Source organism: Miscanthus floridulus, chromosome 9, assembly GCF_019320115.1.
Source record: "Miscanthus floridulus cultivar M001 chromosome 9, ASM1932011v1, whole genome shotgun sequence".
NCBI lineage: Eukaryota > Viridiplantae > Streptophyta > Magnoliopsida > Poales > Poaceae > Miscanthus > Miscanthus floridulus.
Genome location: NC_089588.1, coordinates 21,892,102 through 21,918,047, shown reverse-complemented (window position 1 = coordinate 21,918,047; position 25,946 = coordinate 21,892,102). Strand labels below are relative to the sequence as shown.

Sequence of the window (25,946 nt, the reverse complement as noted above, 5' to 3'; positions counted from 1 at the left end):
GTTGTGACTTGTGATGATGGTTTACTGTGAATTGTGATGATGGTTTATTGTAAATTGTGATGATGGTTTATTGTAAATTGTGATGATGGTTTATTGTGCATGTGAAATACAATTATGTCTGTGACATATAATTATGCTTGTGACCTTTATTCGGAATTGTGATGGTTTATTGTGAATTGAGAGGGGTCCGTTATACGGGACAGATTAGTAAAAAGGGGGGGGGATTGGTCGCTTTGCCGAGTGTAACACTCGGCAAAGAGGTGCTTTACCGAGTGTCGAGCCAAAACACTCGGCGAAGAAACCAATTTCTGTTATTCTGGGAACCTTTTTTGCCGAGTGTTTTGTCTTTTCCAAGTGTATTCAAATGGACACTTGGTAAAGTGACCATAAAATCTGCCCGTTGCGCGCTTGTTTGCCGAGTGTATTGCGCGTGACACTCGGCAAAGTGTGTAAACGTTGCCGAGTGCTTTGGTCTTGACACTCGACAAAATTTATAACCTTTACCGAGTGTTTTGGTCTTGCACTCGGCAACTTTAGCACTTTACCGAGTGTTTTGGAGATGACACTCGGCAAAGTTTGCCGAGTGTTTCGGGCTTGACACTCGGCAAACTTGAGAAACTTTACCGAGTGTTTTTCCGTCGTGCACTCGGCAAAATTGTCGTCACCGTGCCATCCCGTTAACAGTAGTTTGCCGACAAAATAATGCCGTGTGTTGTATACCGAGTGTTACACTCGGCAAAGCATTTGCCGAGTGTCTTTGGGCCTTTGCCGACTGCCCCTGACACTCGGCAAAGCTACTGTATCCCGTAGTGGATATAGCCTACATTCTCATTCCATTTGGACTAAGATCATAGACCACAAGTATAGAACTGATAATCCTAATATTTGTTGTTGTTTAGACAGCCAAGCATATCTATGGAAAGGTGTTGTTTGGGCCTTACAGGCTACTCAAATGGGCATCATGTGGAATGTGGGTAAGGGCAAAAGATTAGGGTGTGGGAAGATCATTGGCTGGGTAATTCTAGCCTGGCAATTCAATTTTGGCCCTTATATGTGATCAATGAACAGTACGGGAAGACCATTGATCAGGTTTGAGATGGGGAAACTTTGAAACTCTCCTTTAGGAGAACTGTTTCTGATATATTAATGGAGATGTGGTTTGAGCTGTTAGGAATTGTAGAAAAAGTTCATTTAGTAGAGGAAGAGGATCAGATTATCTGGAGTTTTAGCTCCAATGGTCAGTATTCGGTTCAGTCTTTATATGCAGTTATTAACCATCAAGGTGTTAAACCAGTGTATGTCCAAGCTGTTTGGAAACTTAAAATACCTCCAAGAGTCCAAATCTTCTTATGGCTGTTATCAAAGAACAAGCTCTTAATAAGAAACAACCTAGCTAAGAGAAAAGAGTTGGATGACTTGACTTGTTTGTTTTGTTCTAAAACAATAACTATTCATCATTTATTTTTTTTATTGTTGTGTAGCCAAATGTATGTGGTCAGCTTTAGCTGACATCCTGGGCTTATCTGGGAATTGGGATTATGACTGTGTGGCTTCTCTCTGGGTACCGAATAAAAAGTTTATGTTAGCTAATATAGTTAATGTTGCTGCTCTTTGGTGTCTATGGAAAGTGCGTAATAAAATTTGTTTTCAGGGAGACGTATGGATAGCGATGAAGAGGGTGCTGACATGGATCTCAAGAACTTTTAGGAGATGGAAACCAATGCTCAACGCGGTGATGGAGGAAGAGTTGGAGTTGGTAATCCAAAAGATAACTGAGCTGGAGGCGAACAGACCACCTAGAATCAGCGGGAGTCCATTAAATTCTTTGGTGGCGGACTGCATCACTGTGAATCAGCAGATTTCTGAGTTTGTAATACAGTCTAATACCGCTGTGACTTCTGGCCTTTCTTTGGCAGGTGCGCCATTACGCTTCTGAACTATAATGTTGATGCTTTATGATTAGTAAAGCGGGTGAAACCTCTTTTTCTAAAAAAAATTATTAGCAATTAAGAACTGTAGTACGGTAGCATGCCTAAGGAGGGGCCCATTCGATTTTGGAGCGTGGAGCGACGGCCTGCTTGGCCCTTCTAGGGCCGGCATATTAATAACCAAAAAAATAAAGTCCTTAATGAATTTGGAAATAGTTTAGGGTTCCCCAATATAGAATTATTTATTATCTTTTTATTAAATTTTAAAAATCAAACCACCTTATAAACTTACAAAGTGCAAACTAGATCTACGCGATATAGGTGAAAAGATCATTTTTTAAAACATAATTTTATTTAAGCGGTTGTCGTGTCCCTCTTGAAGCAGCATTACATAGAGAGAAAAATAGAAAGGAGAGAAACAGACTATAAGTTTATAGCCAATTTGTGCACAAGAACCAAAAAAGTTCATGAGAGAAATAAGAGGCCATAAGTGAGCTAGCCACTATATAAGTGGTCTAATGGATTGACCGTAAGTTTACATACAGCCAGTAGCGGGCTATATTATTAATCTTGCTCTTATGAAGAGAAATTCTCTCTTGGTGTATTGTACGAGTAACAATTTGTAGCTAGTAGTTGCCCATGATTGCAAGGGTTTAATTTTGTAAGAGAGTTTCATAGAAATCATTTGCAATAAAAGGAGATCAAAATGCTCAGATAGTTTGAGATGAATCCATGTGCAAACCAAAGTTGTAAGAGCACCTCTAAGAGTCTTAAAATTATTCGGAGAGTCATTTAAATAAAAATCTCTATCTATATCTTTCAACTCTCCAATATTTTTTTTATATCTTGTGCGCACAGTCAATCTTGCTCTCCAACTTTGGCTAGTGAGAAATCTAAAATAAAGGTGACTATATCTGGATAACCAATTAAAAAAATTGTTGGAGGGTATTTTTTTCAAAAAAAACTCTATTCCTAACTATTAGAAAAAATATTTTGAGCCTCACGTGATCCCGCTCCTAAACACCCGCGGCGCGGTCCCGTGGAACTTGGAACACCTGTTTAGAGTTCACAAGAGTAGTTCAGAGTTGAGATTCGCGCTCGCACGCCGTCCTTCGCGCTGCTTAATCGGTTAGGGCTCGTTGGTCCATCGCCCGCTCGACTTCTGATCTCGTGGGCGGAGGAGCGCGCCGGCGCGATGGCTCCGGATCCGGATTTGTCCGGCGGCGGGCAGGCGGAGCCGCCCGACGAGGTGGACGACCCCGACGTCGACGAGGTCGACCCCACCGGCCGCTACTTCCGGGTACGTGCTGCGCCGTCCATCCGCCGTCCCTTCGCGTCTGCTGCTAGTGTCGACATGTTGTTTAGTCTCATCGGGTTGCCGGGTTGGTTCATCGCCTGTTAGCGCGGGGGGCTTTCAGTTCCTGAATCTTGAATCTTGATTGCATCTTGCGCTGCGAATTCGTCTGAAAATTGCCTGATCTCTGCGGTTTCGTGCGTGCATTGCAGTACAAGGAGGTCTTGGGATCAGGGGCCTTCAAGACAGTGTACCTCCCTTCCCTCTCCTCAGCTGTTTATGAAGTAATTCAGTATCAAATTAAATGACAGTAACTTGTTTCCTGAATTTCACACTGGATATTCGAGAAATCACAAAGATTCATGCCTTGAATATTTGTTTCAAAATATGAAGAAAGTAAGAATGCTTTCTGTGTTTGTTGATTCACGTGATCGATTTGGTGCCAGCTACAAAGGCTTCGACGTGGTGGAGGTCATCGAGGTGGCATGGGCCAAAGTCTCCAGCACAAGCACATCCTCAAGCTCTACGCCTCATGGCTCGACAAGAAGAAAAGGACCATCAATATCGTCACTGAGCTGTTCACGTCCGGCAACTTGAGAGAGAATGTAAATATGACATAACCCCTCCTTGTATGTGCTGCTACGATGGAGTGTGATTGATTTTACTATTTGTGTCTCGTACATTCTTTTTGTGCCATGGTGAATGTTCAGTTATTTACCAGTGGCAAACAAAATCTGAATAACTCTTTCTTTTTCAAATTTAAAGTCTGAATAGTTTATTGGTAGTTTTAGTTTTCACTTTTCAGGGTTAAAAGAAATACAGAGTTGGCTCTTTTTGCTTTCCATTCAGAAGGGAAACAGCTGTACAGAAGTTGCTACCTTCACCATCCCCCTTTAATGATCTACTCCATGTTATGCTGTGGTTAGGTACCGTACGAAGCACAAGAAAGTTGACATGAAGGCTATGAGGCGATGGGCCAAACACGGATACTGACAGGGCTAGCCTATCTGCACAGCCAGAAGCCACCAATCATACACAGGGACTCGAAGTGGGACAACAATTTCTTCAATGGGAACCATGCGAAAGTTAACGCCATGATCGCTTGAATTTATCATCCCTACTTATCAGCTATGGTACAATGTTTTTTCTCATAATAAAATAGCATCAGCCGGCTTATCAGTCACAGAAACCATCAGCCCAACACCCCAGATCGGGGACTTCGGTTTGACAATGGTCATGCAGCGGAGGAAAACACAGAGTATACAAGGTACGGTTTTCTACAGGCCACGCTGCCACATATGTGGTGAGCTTGATATGGCTATAGTAACATTTAACGTGAAACATAGGCACCTAAGAATTCATGGCACCAGAGCTCTTTGGTGAAAACTACAATGAGTTGGTGGATATATACTCTTTCGCCATCGTCCTTCTCCTTGACTTAGTCGATATCGTCTTCATCACCTATGTACTCTTGCTCTTCTTGTGCCCAATGTGAGCTGCGCACGGCCGGTTCTCTGGCCCTTGGTCGCTTGGTCCAAGCCTTCTCATCTACCCTTTACCGCTTCCGGTCCATTGCATACGGACTCTGCACTTGACCTTCTCTATTGCCGTTGACCGTCTTGACGCACCGAACACCTGCACATTCACAAGCCAAGAGACATGATGCACATCACACACAACATAACTCAACATGACACATCCGGTTAGTCAATAGCAAAATCTAACATATATGAAATTTGATTCAACTGGAAAAGTCTCAGACATCTCATATCTGTGTCGATCATTCACAACACATGCATGAGCACATCCCCAGGTTCAAAAATGAAAAAGAAAAAAGAAAAACAGAAACGGACAAACTCGATTGGACTACGGAGGCATAAAGATGCTTTGCCTGCTGTGCTATTCAACAAATGGGCTAAACCATGGCACAACCCACACGAAGCTACTGGCGGTTGCCGTGCTGCCGAGGGCATGCAGCTTCCATGCACAAGTTTTTTTTTATTAGACACGCAAGTTTATTTTTCACATGACATATATATTATATGTCATGTTTATGAATATGTTTTTTAAATTAAACAATTTGTTAGTACCATTAATTATGAGTTGTTAAGGAAATATTTTTATATACTAAAACATAATATGTATGTTTATGGCTCATGTATACTGTCACGATATGTATGTTTACTTTTATTAAGTTTCAATATAATAACATTGATAAAAGTGTGTAATATAGAAACATATATAGGCTTTATGGTTATTTAAATATTTTTTCTTATAGAGGATGTTGATAATTTAGATATAGATTTGAGGAGATATTATATAGGTATTCTATGCAGCACCCTGGGTAATGAATAAATATTATTCATTACCCGAGCACATGTCATCTACTCGTTTATCGAACTTCCGGCCTGGCCCATTTTTATTTCTTGCCGAGGCCCAACCACTGTCCCACCAATGAGGCCACAATCTTTTTCGATTCATCATCATTCCCCTCGCCTGCGTAGCTCCTTACGTGTCTGGCGTGGCTCCTCACCCAAGCTTGCCCGGTGCCGCTACTGATCCCCACCACCGTCGTCGACCCTTCTCAACCTCCCCGCGCCGGCGCTGCCCCTCAACCTCCGCCCGCCGGCCGCCATCCTCATCCATCCCATTACCGTCGACCCTTCTCAACCCACATCTCTAGGACAAACTGAAGCGATTAGAAGATCGTGGAATACCGGTTACATCTGCCGCTGCCACACCTGGGTCGGCTATCCTCCTCGCACGTCGCACCACCATTCTCCCCGCATGTTACCCAGCCGCCACTGTGGGTCCGCCTGTCACCGTCGTCCTCCCCATCATCTCGCCGTCGCCATGGCCACGATCGAGGAGATCTAGTTGATGGTGAGCATCGACGATTGCTGGCTACCTCGATGTCGGAAAGCTTGCTACACCTGGGCCGGCCGTTCCCCCCATGACTTGTTTCGCCACTCCCGTGGCCCCACCCAGCACATCCTTCCTCCTGGGCCATGGCCATGGCGGGGGTTGGGTGTATGGGGGGAGGGGAAGAAGGGGTCGCCGCAGGCGTGGTAGGGACTCCATGGAGCTTCAGGCCCGCGGCAGTGGCAGTGGAGCTCCGGCGAGATCCTACCAGCGCCACGGCAGGGCGGTGGGCGGAGGCAGCGGTGCATGGTGCTGTAGGTAAATCGGGTCTCTAAAAAATCAATTTATAACTACGCACTACACTAGTTGTAATTGGGCAGTAATTCATATTGTAACTATGTCCTTTACTTTGGTTGCAGTTGTGTTTTTGAGACAATGTAATTGTTTCTCTCCAAAAAGAATTGATTTATAACTACAAACTTCACTAAATTGTAACTGAATAGTAATTCATATTGTAATTGTGTCATTTTATTTTGTTGAGTTGTGTCGGGTTTATAAACTCGGGGTCCCTCATGGACCGACTTCCCAGCAAAGGCTCGGCCCAGTAGAAGACATTGTGAATGACGCGCAACTCCTGGGTTGGCCCAAAAACATAACAAATAGGACAGAAGGATGAACCAGCCTCCGACCGGTAGGCCTGGCCAAGGAGGAACGACGCCCGCTTCCGACTCTGGCCTGCCTCTCCGACCTAAGGCCCTCGCTTCCGACTCTGGTCTGCCTCTTCGACCAGAAGGCCTGGTCGAGGATGAACATCACTCGCTTCCAACTCCGGCCCACCTCTCCGACTAAAAGGCCTGGCCAAAGAGGAACGGCGCTCGTTTCCGACTCCGACCAGCGTCTCCGACCGGGGATGCACCAAACCTCTGCTTACATCTCTTCTTTGACTGGTGCAGTCGGAGCCGACTAGGACCAACCGACCGGGGACGCCCGCTTCGGTAAGGACCCAGGGAACGGGCAGAGCAAGTAAAGCAGGATGCACAAAGTCAACCACAATACCAAGGACCGTACCCTGTACACCTGCAAGACAGTATCGGATAGGACATGTCAGAAGGATGCCCTTGCAACCTTCCAGGCATGTCCTGAACCCAAGCAGTGTTGTGGGTGCCGATATTTGCCCTATAGTGTTGTGGGCGCCCTCAAACTCCCATACCAGGCGAACACGGTAAACCCCTCTACGTGCCTCTGGGCATCAACAGTATGGCAGGCACCGACATCTGCCATACCGGAAGAAGATTACGCAACCTCCCACATGCATCTGACATCAACAGTATTGTGGGCGCCTACAATCGTCTTATTCCCGACGGCGTGGGCAACAAGACTTAGTAGCATACGTACTCTCTCTCTCTCTCTCTTGTAAGGCCGTCCCCCTTCATCTATAAAAGGTGACACGCTCTCTCCCAATAGGGGAGATCGATCAACTCTAGGAGGATCAATTCACTCACTTCGATTCACCCTCTGCTAGCTTTCGACACTCTAAAGCTACACAGAGCGCACGCTCAAACACTTAGCACATAGCAGAGCTCCTGTCACTCTCAGGTCCTTCAGACCAGAGTCTGACCGGACCTCTTGCACCCCACATTTTACTCCCTTCTGTTTGTAACCCCACATCCAAACTTCGAGCACCTGAGCTCAGGAATAAAGTCACCGACCGACTCAAACTGAACGTAGGGCATGTTGCCTGAACCAGTATAAACCCTGTGTCATTGAGTGCTAGGCCACATCCGATCATAACGTACGACAAAACTATAAATATTTATGTGTTGGTCACTTTCTGCACTGACAAGAAAATATAATTGTTTCTCTACAAGAAAAATCAATTCATAACTACAAACCACACTAAGTTATAACTGAGTAGTAGTACATCTTGTAATTGTTTGCTTCATTTGGTTGTAGAATTGTGTTTAAAAACATTTTTTCTTTTTTCTTTTAAAAAACTTTGTCAGAACATAGCCTTCATGGATCTCATTTTGTTCAGCACAATTTTCTTAACAATAATCTTCAAACGGATCAGGGATCGGACTTACGGTTTGTGAGAAATTGCTTTTCCAAGAACTGAATGAGGAAAAGATTCCTTGCATGCATTCGTGTCAAGTTGGTGGGAGGTGAGATTCAAATAAATAATTAATGAAACGCTAGTTGTAACTGATGTACGGATGGAGTTAGTAACTCAATAACATCTAGATGTGTTAGGTTGGTGGGAGGTGGAATTTTCGAATAGGTAAGTAATCAAACACCACTTGTAACTGCTTTTATGAATCCAGTTGTAATTGAACAACTCATAGGGTTGAACAGGTAATTAATCAAACGCCACTTGTAACTGCTTTACAGATCCAGTTGTAGTTGAACAACTCAAAGGTTGTAATTGTTGTATTAGGCGGGATGGATGTTGTAGATTGGTTTGGCTAATTAATTTGGCGGGGCGGGAAGATGGGAGTCTGTTCAGTTTTTTTTTTGTTAACTAATTTGGTGGGAGGAGACAGTGACCGGTGGGAGTAGAGGATGTGAGCAGCGCTAGTTATATATATCATTCACAACACACACATGAGCACATCTCCCACTATGGGTTAAAAAAAACAAATAATAGAAACGGACAAACTTGATCGGACTACGAAGGCATAAAGATGCTTTGCCTGCCGTGCTGTTCAACAAATGGGCCGAACCATGCCACAGCCCACACGAAGCTACTGGCTCCAATGGTCACATACATCATGTCTGGACGCATCATTATTCAACAAATGGTCTGTCTGGTTTACAAGATCAAATGACAAATACTAGCTCCAATGGTCACACGCATCATGTCTGGACAACATTATTTATTTATTTATTTGTAAACTAAATAAGATTAAAAAACGGAAAAGGGTACTTGATTTGGCGGCAAATATATGCATGGGCCCCTAACCCGACAAGTTTTCCAGGCCACGCACGCCATATATAACCAGTGCCCGATCGACATGATTTTGTGACAACAAATTAAAAGGGATACAACAAATAACATATATAATTTGGCGTAGTCTAGTACGGTGGTCGATGACGAGAGCGTATCCGATCCGGATGATTGAGCACGAGGGGGACAAGTTTTAGTGCATCATCTGCGCTCGTGATTCCGTTCGATTCTAGCGTCCTGGATTCTAGCGTCCTGTTTTGAGGCCATCCATGGTAGGCGTGATCCCTCCAGTCCAGCAGTGCTCCTGATATTACTTTCCAGAAGTTCCGGCTGTCGTAATTGTTCAGTTGCTCGGTAAGTTCCGTCCCGCCTTTATTCCAACCACCTGCCATGGCTTCGCGGACAGGTTCCATCCTCGCTGAATCGCAGACCATGATCATCAGGCCCACCAGTGACCGCTTGCCTTCCACAATACTGTAGAAGTCTGTGAAACCATGATCATCAGTACTCCCTGTGAAGCGTGATAGCTTGCGCACGGCTTCCGCCATGAAGGTCTTGCCCAGCCTCGCGGGGCCCAGTATTTGCTCCCTGTCCCTTCCGTAGTACCCCCACCTCCAGTCTAGGATTTTTGAACTATATTCTCCTGGGAGCACCCGACGAGAGCCAGACTCGTAGCAGAAGGCTCGACGATCCTGCATGTTGATGAAGCCTATTACATCCAAGTTGTCACACCGCATGACTAAGATTATCGATGACGTTTCTTCCACGCCCTCCTCCGCTTCCGCTTCCAGTTTGATGTGAAACAAACTTTCTGGTTGGATGCGGTGAGTGTCATAATGTGTCAGGTTGACTTCCTGCATGTTGACTTTGCGGAGCACTTTGTTGTTACATGTGGATGAGAGATCTGGATGATCAGCCACGAGATCCCTGCAGCGTGGGTGGTCGGTCACCAATCTACGCAGCTCAATGATGAATGTACTGAATCCTTCTGCATCATTCCCAACCATGTAGGATATGTCAGGTTGCCACATCCTATCCATCTGCAGCACATATGTAGTAGTGATCAAGCAAAAGATTACATATGACATATCTGATGATTATCGAAAAACAAAACAAAACAAAACAAAAGGAAAGCAGAAGAAATGTGTTGAGCAACGGGTGCTCAGTCATGTTTCCAATGTTTACCTTCCATGGTCCCGGGACATATTCACCACAAGGGTACAAGGCGACGTTCACTTCAACTTCATACCCATCCACTTCACGACGTTGACTTGACCAGCTACTGCAGTTGTCGAAGGTGAGAATAATATTATTGAAACGCGGATTAATACTAGCCCCTTGGTTCTTGGAAGTTTCAATGCTCAGGTCCACCCCTATGTGAAGCCGTTGACCACATGGCACCGCAAGCACGTTCCTGGCCAGCTCAAGGGACCGCACCAGCTGATACAGGACGCCCTGTGGCGAGTCCGTCATTGGAGAGAGATGCTGTGCCGTCTCCTTTGTACGCCTGAAGAGGATGCTCTGGCCTTTGAAATCACCAATGCTAGCGGTAATAACACCGTAGACGCTACAAGGGCTGTTCCCATCTTTCATCCGCAGCTTCACCTGCACTGTGGCCTCCAGGGCGTTGGACATCACCGCATAGGTGATCTCAACGTTGCGGCCGGGGCCTGAAGAGCTTATGGTCCGAGTCATGGGTCCTTTGTCAACTTCCCTGGCGTACTCTGGGTCATAGCAGTCCCATAACCATTTGATGGAACCACCGCCGCCGCCATCGCCAGTGCTTGTGTAGGGTCCTGGGATGTCAATTTTGATGGCAAAGCACCCGTATGCCAAGATGCTTGTGCAGGGTCCCGTGAGCACCAAATCTACCATTTTTCCCTACAACCATGCACATTGCTTCATTAATAATCTAATCTATTATTGCTTTCATGCGAAAAAGATTCATATAGATTATGGATACCAGGAATTAGGTAATAGACATGATCTAATACATGTACCTTTTCTTCTTGTTCCTGCTTCCTATAGATGACATGGCCTCGTTTCCCGTCGAAGACTATTACGGTTGTGCCAAGGACCCCAAGGTCCGCATGCATGGCCAACAGCTCCACCCGAGGTCGGTCCTTGGCGTCGTCAGCCTTCCGATGCGTCGACCAAGAAAGGTCCATGAAGCTGCTGCTGCTCTCGGCACCGCCGGCCTGATGAGGTGGATCCAAACGGTAGTTGAGCACGAGGTAAATGTCTCGTAGCAGTGAAATGGGGTGCGGGTTGGCATATCCTCTACTCTTCCATGCCAGCAGCTGGCGTGACATCCTCCCATATTTATTCAACACATAATCACGCATCAGATCCTGGGTTAATTTAAATTCCCTGTTAACCGTGTAATCTTCCGTGCTCCTGCTCCATGAGCTTGTAAAGAAGTTGTAGATTGGATTCATCCTTGCAGACTCGCAGACGATGAGGATCAGCCCCGCTAGTGCCAACATGGGTGAAATACAATCGTACACCCAAGCTGGGAAGCACGACAGCACGTGCACAGGCATCCGTGGCGAAGTCCAGGCCCGGATTCACGTGCGCCATTATTCTCACAAGACCACCTTTAGTGTCGAAGTCTAGTAAGGATCTGTAACCGACACCCCAGCTTAGGCGTTGGGGATTGTATTCATCAACTGGGAGTATATCGGCAGATCTATCCGGGTTCTCGATGAGCTCAAATGAATGTCCTTGCTGGTTCATGAAGCCACAGACATACAAGTTGTCGTCCCGCATGATTAGGGTTGTCGACATCGTTTGCTCTCCCTTCACTGCTTGCAGCTTGACGTGAATCCACCTCGCCGGCTGTTCAGCACGTTGCTTGGCGAGCACTGGGTGTTCTCTGGTGGAGGAGAGAATTGATCTGTGGTGGCGATCAAAGATATCCTCGCGGTCTGGATGGTCAGCGAGGATGCCACGGAGATCCATTATAAATTCAGTGAACGACAGTCCGTCTCCGATGGTGTACTCTACAGTTCGATGCCCTGAAACCATTTTGGCCTGCATGCATTACCCGAGAGTTTAGTTAAAAGAAGGAAAGTGATAATTCATCCATTCCAAATTATAAGTCAATCCAAGAATCTTGGAGAGTCAAAGCATCTCAAGTTTGACCAAATTTATATAATAAGATAATAACATTTATGATACCAACTAAGTATCATTAGATTCTTTATTAAATATATTTTTACAGTATACCTTTTTGATGCCATAAATCTTTGTATTTTTTCTCTATAATTTTAGTTAAACTTGAGATACTTTGACTCTCCAAGATTCTTGGAATGACTTCTAATTTGGGATGGAGGGAAGTAACAAATGTCTTCAATGTTTAGCGCAAGCACCTAGTCCTCCTTTAATTTACCTCCTGTGTACCACTGATGATTTGTTCTAACGACGACGGAGCAGTAATAGCTTTCTCCAGATGAGCCTCTTTGCTGGTTATTATTTGCTCCGGAGGGTGACTTATTGTCCGTGCGATCTGCAGTGGATTAGTAGTATATAATAATCATTCAGTAGACAACAAGATTATTAGTATTCGTTAAAAGAATAAGAAATGATAAAAAGATGTCTTCAATATAATGTTTACCTCCGGGTACCAGGTGACTTCCACTTCCACTTCCACTTCATTGCCGTCGTCAGTTTTACTGGAACTAATTCCATTGGCGAAGCGGAGAAGAACATTATTCAATTCAACTTTCTTGCCATCGTCAGCTGCAATCTGGAGGTTCACCTCTATTTGAAGCGCACTGCCGCATGGCACTGCAACCACATTCCTCGCCAGCTCAAGAAGGAACCACGAGTCGTCATCGGTAGGGGAGAAACACTGACGCGTCCCCTTTGCACACCTGAAGAGGACGCTCCTGTATTTGTCTTCAAAGCCGTCGATACGTGCAGTGATCTCACCACCAATGCCAGCAGTGTTATGCCCATCTTTGAGTCGCAGCCTGACCTGCACTGTGGCCTCCAGGGCATCTGACATCACAACGTAGGTGACCACAGCTACCTCGGGGCGCATGTCTGGAGCGCAGATGGTATGGCTCACGGGTAGTTGGTCGACTTGGGCGGCGTACTTGGGGTCATAACAGTCCCATTCCCATTGGATGAGACCACCGGCATCGCCACTGCTGCTACTGGCAGTGGCAGGTGGGATGTTAATTTTAATGGCGAAGCACCCGTAAGCTGAGATGCCTTTGTAGGGTCCAGTCAGTACCAACTCGACCATTCCCTACATGTATGCACTGCTTGATTAATATGGCATGGTTGTAAAAAAGATTCATATAGTAGACATCTTACTATTTCTAATCCTCCCAAGATACACAAAGAAAGAAAAGATAAATTCTGCAAAATTTTCGCAATGATCAAAAACAAATTGCCTTTAATTTTCTATACTCTAGGCATCATCTTACTACTGCATACAATATACTCACAAGAAGCACTAAGAAATAGTGTCTATGACCATATGGTGTTTGAGATTTGTTTGGAGTAAACAATGATAATAATGCCCCCTCACAATAGAGCTTTAGACCTATAAAGTGAGCTAAAATACTGTAATGTTTTTAGAGCTCTAAAGTTTAGAGAAGGGGATCCAAACCGGCCCTAAGTTGACAAATTAGTAAGACATAATATATGTATACCTGTTCTGTCTCCTCTTCTCCTTCCTCCTTCCTATAGATGATCTGGCCTCGTCTGCCGTCAAAGACGACGATTTCCGTGCCTTTGACATAAAGATTAGCATGTATGGCCAATACCTCCACCCGAGGTCGACCGTGGCCCTGGCATCGTAGATCAAGATCCCCGTTGTCACCGGCCTCCCCGGGTTGGCTAGCAGAGCCACCGCTGTTGTCACCATCACCGGCCTCTCCAGGTTGGCTAGAAGAATCACCACCACTGCTGCTGGTGTCGTCTCCGGCCTCATTAGCTTGGCTAGCAGGGCCACTGCCGCTGTCGGCATCGCTAGCCTCCTCTGATTTGCTATCACGGCCACCATTGCTGCCAGCATCGCTAGCCTCCTCCGATGATTTGCTAGCAGAGATGCCACCAATACCAATGTTGCAGGCCTTCTTGTGTTGGATTTGTGGGCTCCCATTGCTGCTATTGTTGAATCCCCGTTTACGCTCGCGGCCACCTCCGCTTTGGCTAGGAGGGCCGCCACATCCGTTGGTATTGTGGCCACCTCTGCTTTGTCCAGGAGGGCTGCGACCACTGCCAGTGTTGCCGGGCTTATTAATAGAATCTCCATCGTTGTTGACACTGCCAGGCTTCCCACGTTGATTCTTCTTCTTTTCTTCTTTTTTAGCCTGATCACTTGTATGGGTGTTGTTGAGCACGAGGTAAATGGTTTGTAGCTCCATAATGGGGTGCGGTTGCCAATTCTGTGTGCTCACATTGCTGGCGTACCCTCGGGTCTTCCATGCCATTAGCTTGCTCGACATTTTTCCATGTTCCCAGAAGTTCTCAATCATCAATTGCTTGGCGAATCCCGTGCCGGCTGCTCCACCCACGTGAAAAGGAGTCGTGGGGAGGATTCATCCTTGCGGACTCGCAGACCATGACGATCAGGCCCGCCAGTGCCACCCTGGGCCTCAGATCGATACCAGCCACCAGATCTGGGTAGCTCGACAGCACGCGCACGGCGTTCTTCGCAAAATCACGGCCCAAATGAGCCGCCTCCAGTTTGTGCACGGCATGATCATTACTTTTGGCTCCCAACATAGATCTGTAACTGATGCCCCATTCTAGGAGTTTGGGATCGCGTCCATTAGTAATTGGGAGTACCATATTGGTGGATGCATTCCGGTTGTCGTCGAGCAGCTGGAACGAATCTCCTTGCTGGTTCATGAAACCAAGGACGTACACGTTGTCATCCCTCATGAATAGGGTTGTCCACGACGTTTCCTCTCCCTCCACTGCTTGCAGCGTGACGTGAATCCACCTCGCCGGTTGTTCATCAGCACGCTGCTTGGCCAGCACTGGATGATCTCCGGTTTCGGAGAGATTTGGGTCTTTGTGGCCGCCCAAGATATCCTCACTGTCTGGATGCTCGGCGAGTTTGCGCCGTAGATCCGTCATGAATGAAATGAATGAAATTTCATCTCCGATGGTATACACCAGTTCAGCATGTACTGCAACAATAATTAAATTTACACATGGGAAAAAATAACCCAATATATACATGTACATGCACGCACGCACGCATAGACCAAGTTATAGTTTTGAACTTAATTTGTAGCAAATTAATTACCCACGTATCGTCTCATCAGAGATATCAATAAATTATTACTCACTTTCGACGTTGTTAAAAGTAAACTAAATTAACTTCGAAATATGCATCAAAATTACTTACATTTGTCGTTTTAGAAAAAAGTCTCAAAACGACCTTTTTTTAACATAAACTATATCATTATGAATGCAAGAACTTATGAGTATATCGATTTTCATATTAAATATATGCCTCAAACTATGTTTCGTTGACAGCAAAAATGTTAGCACACGTGCAATGCGCTCCAACATGAAGTTCCCGACGTCAAGACGGTCAAGAAATACATTTGAATCATCAAATTGGAGTTCAATAAGATTAAAAAACGGAAAAGGGTACTTGATTTGGCGGCAAATATATGCATGGGCCCCTAACCCGACAAGTTTTCCAGGCCACGCACGCCATATATAACCAGTGCCCGATCGACATGATTTTGTGACAACAAATTAAAAGGGATACAACAAATAACATATATAATTTGGCGTAGTCTAGTACGGTGGTCGATGACGAGAGCGTATCCGATCCGGATGATTGAGCACGAGGGGGACAAGTTTTAGTGCATCATCTGCGCTCGTGATTCCGTTCGATTCTAGCGTCCTGGATTCTAGCGTCCTGTTTTGAGGCCATCCATGGTAGGCGTGATCCCTCCAGTCCAGCAGTGCTCCTGATATTACTTTCCAGAAGTTCCGGCTGTCGTAATTGTTCAGTTGCTCGGTAAGTTCCGTCCCGCCTTTATTCCAACCACCTGCCATGGCTTCGCGGACAGGTTCCATCCTCGCTGAATCGCAGACCATGATCATCAGGCCCACCAGTGACCGCTTGCCTTCCACAATACTGTAGAAGTCTGTGAAACCATGATCATCAGTACTCCCTGTGAAGCGTGATAGCTTGCGCACGGCTTCCGCCATGAAGGTCTTGCCCAGCCTCGCGGGGCCCAGTATTTGCTCCCTGTCCCTTCCGTAGTACCCCCACCTCCAGTCTAGGATTTTTGAACTATATTCTCCTGGGAGCACCCGACGAGAGCCAGACTCGTAGCAGAAGGCTCGACGATCCTGCATGTTGATGAAGCCTATTACATCCAAGTTGTCACACCGCATGACTAAGATTATCGATGACGTTTCTTCCACGCCCTCCTCCGCTTCCGCTTCCAGTTTGATGTGAAACAAACTTTCTGGTTGGATGCGGTGAGTGTCATAATGTGTCAGGTTGACTTCCTGCATGTTGACTTTGCGGAGCACTTTGTTGTTACATGTGGATGAGAGATCTGGATGATCAGCCACGAGATCCCTGCAGCGTGGGTGGTCGGTCACCAATCTACGCAGCTCAATGATGAATGTACTGAATCCTTCTGCATCATTCCCAACCATGTAGGATATGTCAGGTTGCCACATCCTATCCATCTGCAGCACATATGTAGTAGTGATCAAGCAAAAGATTACATATGACATATCTGATGATTATCGAAAAACAAAACAAAACAAAACAAAAGGAAAGCAGAAGAAATGTGTTGAGCAACGGGTGCTCAGTCATGTTTCCAATGTTTACCTTCCATGGTCCCGGGACATATTCACCACAAGGGTACAAGGCGACGTTCACTTCAACTTCATACCCATCCACTTCACGACGTTGACTTGACCAGCTACTGCAGTTGTCGAAGGTGAGAATAATATTATTGAAACGCGGATTAATACTAGCCCCTTGGTTCTTGGAAGTTTCAATGCTCAGGTCCACCCCTATGTGAAGCCGTTGACCACATGGCACCGCAAGCACGTTCCTGGCCAGCTCAAGGGACCGCACCAGCTGATACAGGACGCCCTGTGGCGAGTCCGTCATTGGAGAGAGATGCTGTGCCGTCTCCTTTGTACGCCTGAAGAGGATGCTCTGGCCTTTGAAATCACCAATGCTAGCGGTAATAACACCGTAGACGCTACAAGGGCTGTTCCCATCTTTCATCCGCAGCTTCACCTGCACTGTGGCCTCCAGGGCGTTGGACATCACCGCATAGGTGATCTCAACGTTGCGGCCGGGGCCTGAAGAGCTTATGGTCCGAGTCATGGGTCCTTTGTCAACTTCCCTGGCGTACTCTGGGTCATAGCAGTCCCATAACCATTTGATGGAACCACCGCCGCCGCCATCGCCAGTGCTTGTGTAGGGTCCTGGGATGTCAATTTTGATGGCAAAGCACCCGTATGCCAAGATGCTTGTGCAGGGTCCCGTGAGCACCAAATCTACCATTTTTCCCTACAACCATGCACATTGCTTCATTAATAATCTAATCTATTATTGCTTTCATGCGAAAAAGATTCATATAGATTATGGATACCAGGAATTAGGTAATAGACATGATCTAATACATGTACCTTTTCTTCTTGTTCCTGCTTCCTATAGATGACATGGCCTCGTTTCCCGTCGAAGACTATTACGGTTGTGCCAAGGACCCCAAGGTCCGCATGCATGGCCAACAGCTCCACCCGAGGTCGGTCCTTGGCGTCGTCAGCCTTCCGATGCGTCGACCAAGAAAGGTCCATGAAGCTGCTGCTGCTCTCGGCACCGCCGGCCTGATGAGGTGGATCCAAACGGTAGTTGAGCACGAGGTAAATGTCTCGTAGCAGTGAAATGGGGTGCGGGTTGGCATATCCTCTACTCTTCCATGCCAGCAGCTGGCGTGACATCCTCCCATATTTATTCAACACATAATCACGCATCAGATCCTGGGTTAATTTAAATTCCCTGTTAACCGTGTAATCTTCCGTGCTCCTGCTCCATGAGCTTGTAAAGAAGTTGTAGATTGGATTCATCCTTGCAGACTCGCAGACGATGAGGATCAGCCCCGCTAGTGCCAACATGGGTGAAATACAATCGTACACCCAAGCTGGGAAGCACGACAGCACGTGCACGGCATCCGTGGCGAAGTCCAGGCCCGGATTCACGTGCGCCATTATTCTCACAAGACCACCTTTAGTGTTGAAGTCTAGTAAGGATCTGTAACCGACACCCCAGCTTAGGTGTTGGGGATTGTATTCATCAACTGGGAGTATACCGGCAGATCTATCCGGGTTCTCGATGAGCTCAAATGAATGTCCTTGCTGGTTCATGAAGCCACAGACATACAAGTTGTCGTCCCGCATGATTAGGGTTGTCGACATCGTTTGCTCTCCCTTCACTGCTTGCAGCTTGACGTGAATCCACCTCGCCGGCTGTTCAGCACGTTGCTTGGCGAGCACTGGGTGTTCTCTGGTGGAGGAGAGAATTGATCTGTGGTGGCGATCAAAGATATCCTCGCGGTCTGGATGGTCAGCGAGGATGCCACGGAGATCCATTATAAATTCAGTGAACGACAGTCCGTCTCCGATGGTGTACTCTACAGTTCGATGCCCTGAAACCATTTTGGCCTGCATGCATTACCCGAGAGTTTAGTTAAAAGAAGGAAAGTGATAATTCATCCGTTCCAAATTATAAGTCAATCCAAGAATCTTGGAGAGTCAAAGCATCTCAAGTTTGACCAAATTTATATAATAAGATAATAACATTTATGATACCAACTAAGTATCATTAGATTCTTTATTAAATATATTTTTACAGTATACCTTTTTGATGCCATAAATCTTTGTATTTTTTCTCTATAATTTTAGTTAAACTTGAGATACTTTGACTCTCCAAGATTCTTGGAATGACTTCTAATTTGGGATGGAGGGAGTAACAAATGTCTTCAATGTTTAGCGCAAGCACCTAGTCCTCCTTTAATTTACCTCCTGTGTACCACTGATGATTTGTTCTAACGACGACGGAGCAGTAATAGCTTTCTCCAGATGAGCCTCTTTGCTGGTTATTATTTGCTCCGGAGGGTGACTTATTGTCCGTGCGATCTGCAGTGGATTAGTAGTATATAATAATCATTCAGTAGACAACAAGATTATTAGTATTCGTTAAAAGAATAAGAAATGATAAAAAGATGTCTTCAATATAATGTTTACCTCCGGGTACCAGGTGACTTCCACTTCCACTTCCACTTCATTGCCGTCGTCAGTTTTACTGGAACTAATTCCATTGGCGAAGCGGAGAAGAACATTATTCAATTCAACTTTCTTGCCATCGTCAGCTGCAATCTGGAGGTTCACCTCTATTTGAAGCGCACTGCCGCATGGCACTGCAACCACATTCCTCGCCAGCTCAAGAAGGAACCACGAGTCGTCATCGGTAGGGGAGAAACACTGACGCGTCCCCTTTGCACACCTGAAGAGGACGCTCCTGTATTTGTCTTCAAAGCCGTCGATACGTGCAGTGATCTCACCACCAATGCCAGCAGTGTTATGCCCATCTTTGAGTCGCAGCCTGACCTGCACTGTGGCCTCCAGGGCATCTGACATCACAACGTAGGTGACCACAGCTACCTCGGGGCGCATGTCTGGAGCGCAGATGGTATGGCTCACGGGTAGTTGGTCGACTTGGGCGGCGTACTTGGGGTCATAACAGTCCCATTCCCATTGGATGAGACCACCGGCATCGCCACTGCTGCTACTGGCAGTGGCAGGTGGGATGTTAATTTTAATGGCGAAGCACCCGTAAGCTGAGATGCCTTTGTAGGGTCCAGTCAGTACCAACTCGACCATTCCCTACATGTATGCACTGCTTGATTAATATGGCATGGTTGTAAAAAAGATTCATATAGTAGACATCTTACTATTTCTAATCCTCCCAAGATACACAAAGAAAGAAAAGATAAATTCTGCAAAATTTTCGCAATGATCAAAAACAAATTGCCTTTAATTTTCTATACTCTAGGCATCATCTTACTACTGCATACAATATACTCACAAGAAGCACTAAGAAATAGTGTCTATGACCATATGGTGTTTGAGATTTGTTTGGAGTAAACAATGATAATAATGCCCCCTCACAATAGAGCTTTAGACCTATAAAGTGAGCTAAAATACTGTAATGTTTTTAGAGCTCTAAAGTTTAGAGAAGGGGATCCAAACCGGCCCTAAGTTGACAAATTAGTAAGACATAATATATGTATACCTGTTCTGTCTCCTCTTCTCCTTCCTCCTTCCTATAGATGATCTGGCCTCGTCTGCCGTCAAAGATGACGATTTCCGTGCCTTTGACATAAAGATTAGCATGTATGGCCAATACCTCCACCCGAGGTCGACCGTGGCCCTGGCATCGTAGATCAAGATCCCCGTTGTCACCGGCCTCCCCGGGTTGGCTAGCAGAGCCACCGCTGTTGTCACCATCACCGGCCTCTCCAGGTTGGCTAGAAGAATCACCACCACTGCTGCTGGTGTCGTCTCCGGCCTCATTAGCTTGGCTAGCAGGGCCACTGCCGCTGTCGGCATCGCTAGCCTCCTCTGATTTGCTATCACGGCCACCATTGCTGCCAGCATCGCTAGCCTCCTCCGATGATTTGCTAGCAGAGATGCCACCAATACCAATGTTGCAGGCCTTCTTGTGTTGGATTTGTGGGCTCCCATTGCTGCTATTGTTGAATCCCCGTTTACGCTCGCGGCCACCTCCGCTTTGGCTAGGAGGGCCGCCACATCCGTTGGTATTGTGGCCACCTCTGCTTTGTCCAGGAGGGCTGCGACCACTGCCAGTGTTGCCGGGCTTATTAATAGAATCTCCATCGTTGTTGACACTGCCAGGCTTCCCACGTTGATTCTTCTTCTTTTCTTCTTTTTTAGCCTGATCACTTGTATGGGTGTTGTTGAGCACGAGGTAAATGGTTTGTAGCTCCATAATGGGGTGCGGTTGCCAATTCTGTGTGCTCACATTGCTGGCGTACCCTCGGGTCTTCCATGCCATTAGCTTGCTCGACATTTTTCCATGTTCCCAGAAGTTCTCAATCATCAATTGCTTGGCGAATCCCGTGCCGCTGCTCCACCCACGTGAAAAGGAGTCGTGGGGAGGATTCATCCTTGCGGACTCGCAGACCATGACGATCAGGCCCGCCAGTGCCACCCTGGGCCTCAGATCGATACCAGCCACCAGATCTGGGTAGCTCGACAGCACGCGCACGGCGTTCTTCGCAAAATCACGGCCCAAATGAGCCGCCTCCAGTTTGTGCACGGCATGATCATTACTTTTGGCTCCCAACATAGATCTGTAACTGATGCCCCATTCTAGGAGTTTGGGATCGCGTCCATTAGTAATTGGGAGTACCATATTGGTGGATGCATTCCGGTTGTCGTCGAGCAGCTGGAACGAATCTCCTTGCTGGTTCATGAAACCAAGGACGTACACGTTGTCATCCCTCATGAATAGGGTTGTCCACGACGTTTCCTCTCCCTCCACTGCTTGCAGCGTGACGTGAATCCACCTCGCCGGTTGTTCATCAGCACGCTGCTTGGCCAGCACTGGATGATCTCCGGTTTCGGAGAGATTTGGGTCTTTGTGGCCGCCCAAGATATCCTCACTGTCTGGATGCTCGGCGAGTTTGCGCCGTAGATCCGTCATGAATGAAATGAATGAAATTTCATCTCCGATGGTATACACCAGTTCAGCATGTACTGCAACAATAATTAAATTTACACATGGGAAAAAATAACCCAATATATACATGTACATGCACGCACGCACGCATAGACCAAGTTATAGTTTTGAACTTAATTTGTAGCAAATTAATTACCCACGTATCGTCTCATCAGAGATATCAATAAATTATTACTCACTTTCGACGTTGTTAAAAGTAAACTAAATTAACTTCGAAATATGCATCAAAATTACTTACATTTGTCGTTTTAGAAAAAAGTCTCAAAACGACCTTTTTTTAACATAAACTATATCATTATGAATGCAAGAACTTATGAGTATATCGATTTTCATATTAAATATATGCCTCAAACTATGTTTCGTTGACAGCAAAAATGTTAGCACACGTGCAATGCGCTCCAACATGAAGTTCCCGACGTCAAGACGGTCAAGAAATACATTTGAATCATCAAATTAGGAGTTCAAACGACGAAAGGATGATTTTGGGGTCTGTCTGGCTTCTCTGATCCTGTCCGTTCAGCCCCGCGAATACTGGCTAGGCCACTTTGCCTGGTCTGAGACCGCTTCGAGTTTAGCTCGGTCCTAGCTCATGTTTTGACGTGGAAAAATTGTAAATTATGTCTTGGATATGTTTTTTAATAGGATAAGGCCACCTCCCTCTCTATATATTGGAGGATCATGGCCAGTTGAGGGATACAACTTCCAATCGATCAAAAAAAACATCTATTACCCTTTTTTATTTACCCTAGCTTTTCCAACCCCTGCTGTTTGGCGCGTCTCTCAACGAGATTCGGTGGCGTTCTAGGTGGCTCTTGCCGACCCTAGGACAACCTCAATGTGCCCCTCCCTGACGGATCTTCCCGAGAGGTGTTCTTGAGCTTTTCAGGCGAAGAACGGGCATCGAATCAGCTCTACCAACCGGGTGGTCGGTCTTACTGATCTCGGACGTCCTTGTTGCGTGATAGGTCGTGTGCGACCTTGAACAATCTAATCTTTGCTGATGTGTGATCCAAATCGACGTCAACACACTTTTTGGTGACTCCGCTGGGAAAAGAACAATCTACAAGCAACGTGTCTGAAGAACACAACAAGGAGGGTGATCCCACGGATCCGTTCAACCCCGACAATACCATTCATCCTACGACAATTGATCAACTACCAGAGGATCTCCATAAGATGGTGGAGGAGTAGAATGCTACTAACCTACAAGCCGCTCTTGCAATTTGTTCGCTAGATCGGTGAGGAGGGGTGGCAAAACAATTCAAGGTAGTCAATCAGGTTGCTCATTCAACCACTGCTGAACCCAAGGTAACACCACCCGTAATTAATACATCTTCTGTTGTTACCATGGAACAACTCAATAAAATGATGGCGGATTGTGATGCGGCTATGATAAATACGTTTCATAGTATGCAATACAATGCTAGTCTTAAGAAACCTACGGATTATGAACCTGTTATGCCTAGTGTGTCTGTATTGGTGTCTTCTTCTCGATCTTAAGACCATGGATCCTTCCTTTGGCATGCCTATGAACTACTTTAAGGGTGATAGGATCAATTAGCCGACTAGAGGGGGTGAATAGTCTTTTCTAAAACTAATTATGCGTTGACTAACCGAAACAAATACGGAAATAGACTAATCGGTCTAGCTAAGACTACACCCCTCTATCTATGTTCACAAGCACCTTACAATGATCCTAATTTAGCAACTAAGGTGCCGAGCCAGAGAGAGCTCACCTACACAAGTCTCATTGGCAAGGTCACACAAATCTAAGCAACTAGTACAACAAAACACACCAAGAGCTCCTACTCATACTAGTTAGCAAAGCGCACAAAGCCTAAGCCACACTAGCACTACTCAACTAGTAAAGCTACACAAGCTAAACTAGGGAGCAACAACTACTTAGTTATACAAACTAAGCAAGGCTACTTAGCTACACAAGAACAACAACACTAGCACAAGTATGTACAAGTAAAACAAGCTAGTGATAAGGATTGCAAACTGTTGACGGTCGTTAACCCTCAAAATAAACCATCAATATAACATGAAAAATTGAATAAATATGATCACCAACATAGGCATAGGGGTTTAAACTAACAAATTCCACAAGTGTTGGTGAATCTGTGTCTGCAGGAGGATTTAATCAGAAAACAGGCAAAGTGGACCTATCCGTCAGAGCAAATCACGATCATCAGCGACGAAACCGACTTAGAGGACCTCCAATCCACCATCCAGGACAGATCATCAAAGATCGGGCCGAGAAGAGCCTGGGTGGGGCCGGCTAGCCCATGGGGCCCGCTGGTCAGCCCCCGCTTGTACATCGGTGCTCCACCGCCTTTAAGCATCAATCTTAACCGTGTATCAAGGTTGGTTCTTAAATTTATCTTGTGCGAACAATGTGGTTCTTAAATTTATTGTTGAATTAATAATGCTTATGTTCCTTAACCATTTTAGTCTATGCTTAGCACAAATTGACGGACTAGTGTGTGCGTACTACTTTTTACAAGAAATACAAAAAAAACAGGGATCAGCGGTGTGGCAATGATATATCATATCATAAAAAATGCAATAATATTTTGAAAATGGTCATACTTTAAAGGATTGAATGCACACTTCAAAGAAAAGGGATTACCGTTGAGCACGAGGTAGATGTCACCTAGCTCCGAGTCGGGGCACCGTTCCGCATAGTTTCCTCTCTTCCAATGCCTCAGACGCCTTGACATCTCTACATATTTCCACACGTAATCTGTCATCAATTGCTTGGTGAATCCTGTCCCGGTGTCCCAGCCACGTGCAATGGCGTCGTGCACAGGATTCATCCTTGCGGACTCGGAGACCATGAACATCAGGCCCACCAATTCCAGCCTGGGGTTGTCACCATCCGCCACTACATTTGGGTCGAAGCGCGACAGCAAACCAACGGCTTGCGTCGCGAAGTTCTTGCCCAAGTTTGCGGACGTGAGTCTATCCATGACTTCCTCCTCGTTTCTGACGCCTAGTATACTTTTGTAGCTGTTGCCCCAGCCTAGAGGTACTGACTTGTATTTTGGAGGGAGCATCCGGCGGCCGCTTCTGTTTCGGTCGGCAAAATCGTAACAGACTCCAGACTGGTTGATGAAGGCGATCACATCCACGTTGTCGTCCCTCATGAGTAGGGTTGCCGATGACGACGATTCCTCGCCCTCCACCACTTGCAGCTTGATGCGAATCCACCTCACCGGTTGTTCAGCACGCGGCTTCGGGAGCAGTGGGTGTTTTCGGCTACTCGAGATATTTGGGTCCACGTGGCGATCACAGATATCCTCACGGTCTTGGTGATTAGCGAGGATGACACGTAGATCCTTTATGAATTCAGTGAACGACCTGTGATCTCTGATGGTGTACGTGACTCCCATTCTTTCAGTTGGAAGCTCAGCCATTACGACCTGTAGTATGGGATTTAGTTACTAAAAGAAGATGGAAAATGACAATAAATGACATTAATGTTTGGCGCATAACTAGTCGTTGCCATTTGCCAATCATCGCTCCAAATATTTTACCTCCCCTGGCGCTTCCTGATTTGTTGCTGGAGAATGAGTTCTCGGCCCGATCGGGACCTGCTCCACGTCCAACATCTCCAGGTCAGACGCACTTCCCATGGTGAATTCCACTGCAGTACAGTAATTTAGTTAATTAGTTCCTACTACCACCATTCACTGGGTGACGAGTGCAATGCCAATCCACAGCACCAATGCTAGTCAGTAGCTCTGATATAATGGGTTGAAACCCACCCCCTACCCGACCCAAACCCATAGCAAATTAAGTCTTCTATCCACCCCAAATTCCCCAACTCATCCCGAAATTTTATAGTTTCAATCCAACCCAATTCAGCTCACCAACAAGTAGACACATAAGTTCACTACTAGATTTGCATAAAAGATACATATGAGTTTGAATAAAATATGCAGACTCACATCAAAAGAACGAAAACCTCACCTTTGCACATTTAAATTTTATCAAAATTGACTAAAATTTATTTGCTCGAGATGATCTAATATATAATAAGGAAGCTACTTCGTGCCAAATGGTATTGCATAACGTCAAATCCCGTGGCGCGAGGTGGAGGACGTCGAGGAGGTCAGCAGTGCCACCAACTCGTTG

General features: G+C 45.9%; 6 protein-coding genes across 10 annotated transcripts in view; 1 reads left to right on the top strand and 5 right to left on the bottom strand.

The window, feature by feature from the left end:
• Positions 1–24,572, bottom strand: part of LOC136483533 (uncharacterized) — a 68,392-nt gene extending 43,820 nt beyond the window's left edge. For 2 of the 4 annotated variants that reach the window (XM_066480621.1, XM_066480626.1), the window contains exon 1: positions 24,439–24,546. The gene's annotated coding sequence lies outside the window, so the exon portion shown is untranslated. Of the gene's footprint in view, positions 1–24,438 lie in introns of all 4 variants that reach the window. The other 2 variants (XM_066480624.1, XM_066480623.1) reach the window with 2 other exon arrangements.
• On the top strand, positions 3,028–4,469 carry LOC136481536 (probable serine/threonine-protein kinase WNK6). 2 transcript variants are annotated; one of them, XM_066478864.1, is made up of 4 exons: positions 3,028–3,228; positions 3,435–3,470; positions 3,669–3,827; positions 4,149–4,469. In XM_066478864.1, the coding sequence occupies exons 1-4, from the start codon at positions 3,124–3,126 to the stop codon at positions 4,173–4,175; spliced, it is 327 nt and encodes a 108-aa protein (XP_066334961.1). In that variant the 5' UTR covers positions 3,028–3,123; the 3' UTR covers positions 4,176–4,469. The 2 variants fall into 2 exon arrangements, with proteins under 2 accessions (XP_066334961.1, XP_066334962.1); XM_066478865.1 differs by lacking the exon at positions 3,435–3,470.
• LOC136479430 (uncharacterized) lies at positions 9,157–11,397 on the bottom strand. The gene is made up of 3 exons (XM_066477305.1): positions 11,029–11,397; positions 10,214–10,909; positions 9,157–10,068 (listed from the first exon to the last, which is right to left on the bottom strand). The coding sequence occupies exons 1-3, from the start codon at positions 11,371–11,373 to the stop codon at positions 9,157–9,159; spliced, it is 1,953 nt and encodes a 650-aa protein (XP_066333402.1). The 5' UTR covers positions 11,374–11,397.
• LOC136479429 (uncharacterized) lies at positions 11,402–14,490 on the bottom strand. Its single transcript, XM_066477304.1, has 4 exons — positions 13,693–14,490; positions 12,645–13,283; positions 12,420–12,536; positions 11,402–12,061 (listed from the first exon to the last, which is right to left on the bottom strand). The coding sequence occupies exons 1-4, from the start codon at positions 14,488–14,490 to the stop codon at positions 11,402–11,404; spliced, it is 2,214 nt and encodes a 737-aa protein (XP_066333401.1).
• On the bottom strand, positions 14,513–15,127 carry LOC136479428 (ribosome-inactivating protein 3-like). The gene has a single exon (XM_066477303.1). The coding sequence runs from the start codon at positions 15,125–15,127 to the stop codon at positions 14,513–14,515; it is 615 nt and encodes a 204-aa protein (XP_066333400.1).
• Positions 15,803–25,225, bottom strand: LOC136479427 (uncharacterized). Its single transcript, XM_066477302.1, has 7 exons — positions 24,439–25,225; positions 20,337–21,823; positions 19,289–19,927; positions 19,064–19,180; positions 17,675–18,706; positions 16,860–17,555; positions 15,803–16,714 (listed from the first exon to the last, which is right to left on the bottom strand). Exons 1-7 carry the CDS (start codon positions 25,223–25,225, stop codon positions 15,803–15,805), a joined length of 5,670 nt encoding a protein of 1,889 aa, XP_066333399.1.
• Positions 25,226–25,946: the final 721 nt, after the last annotated feature.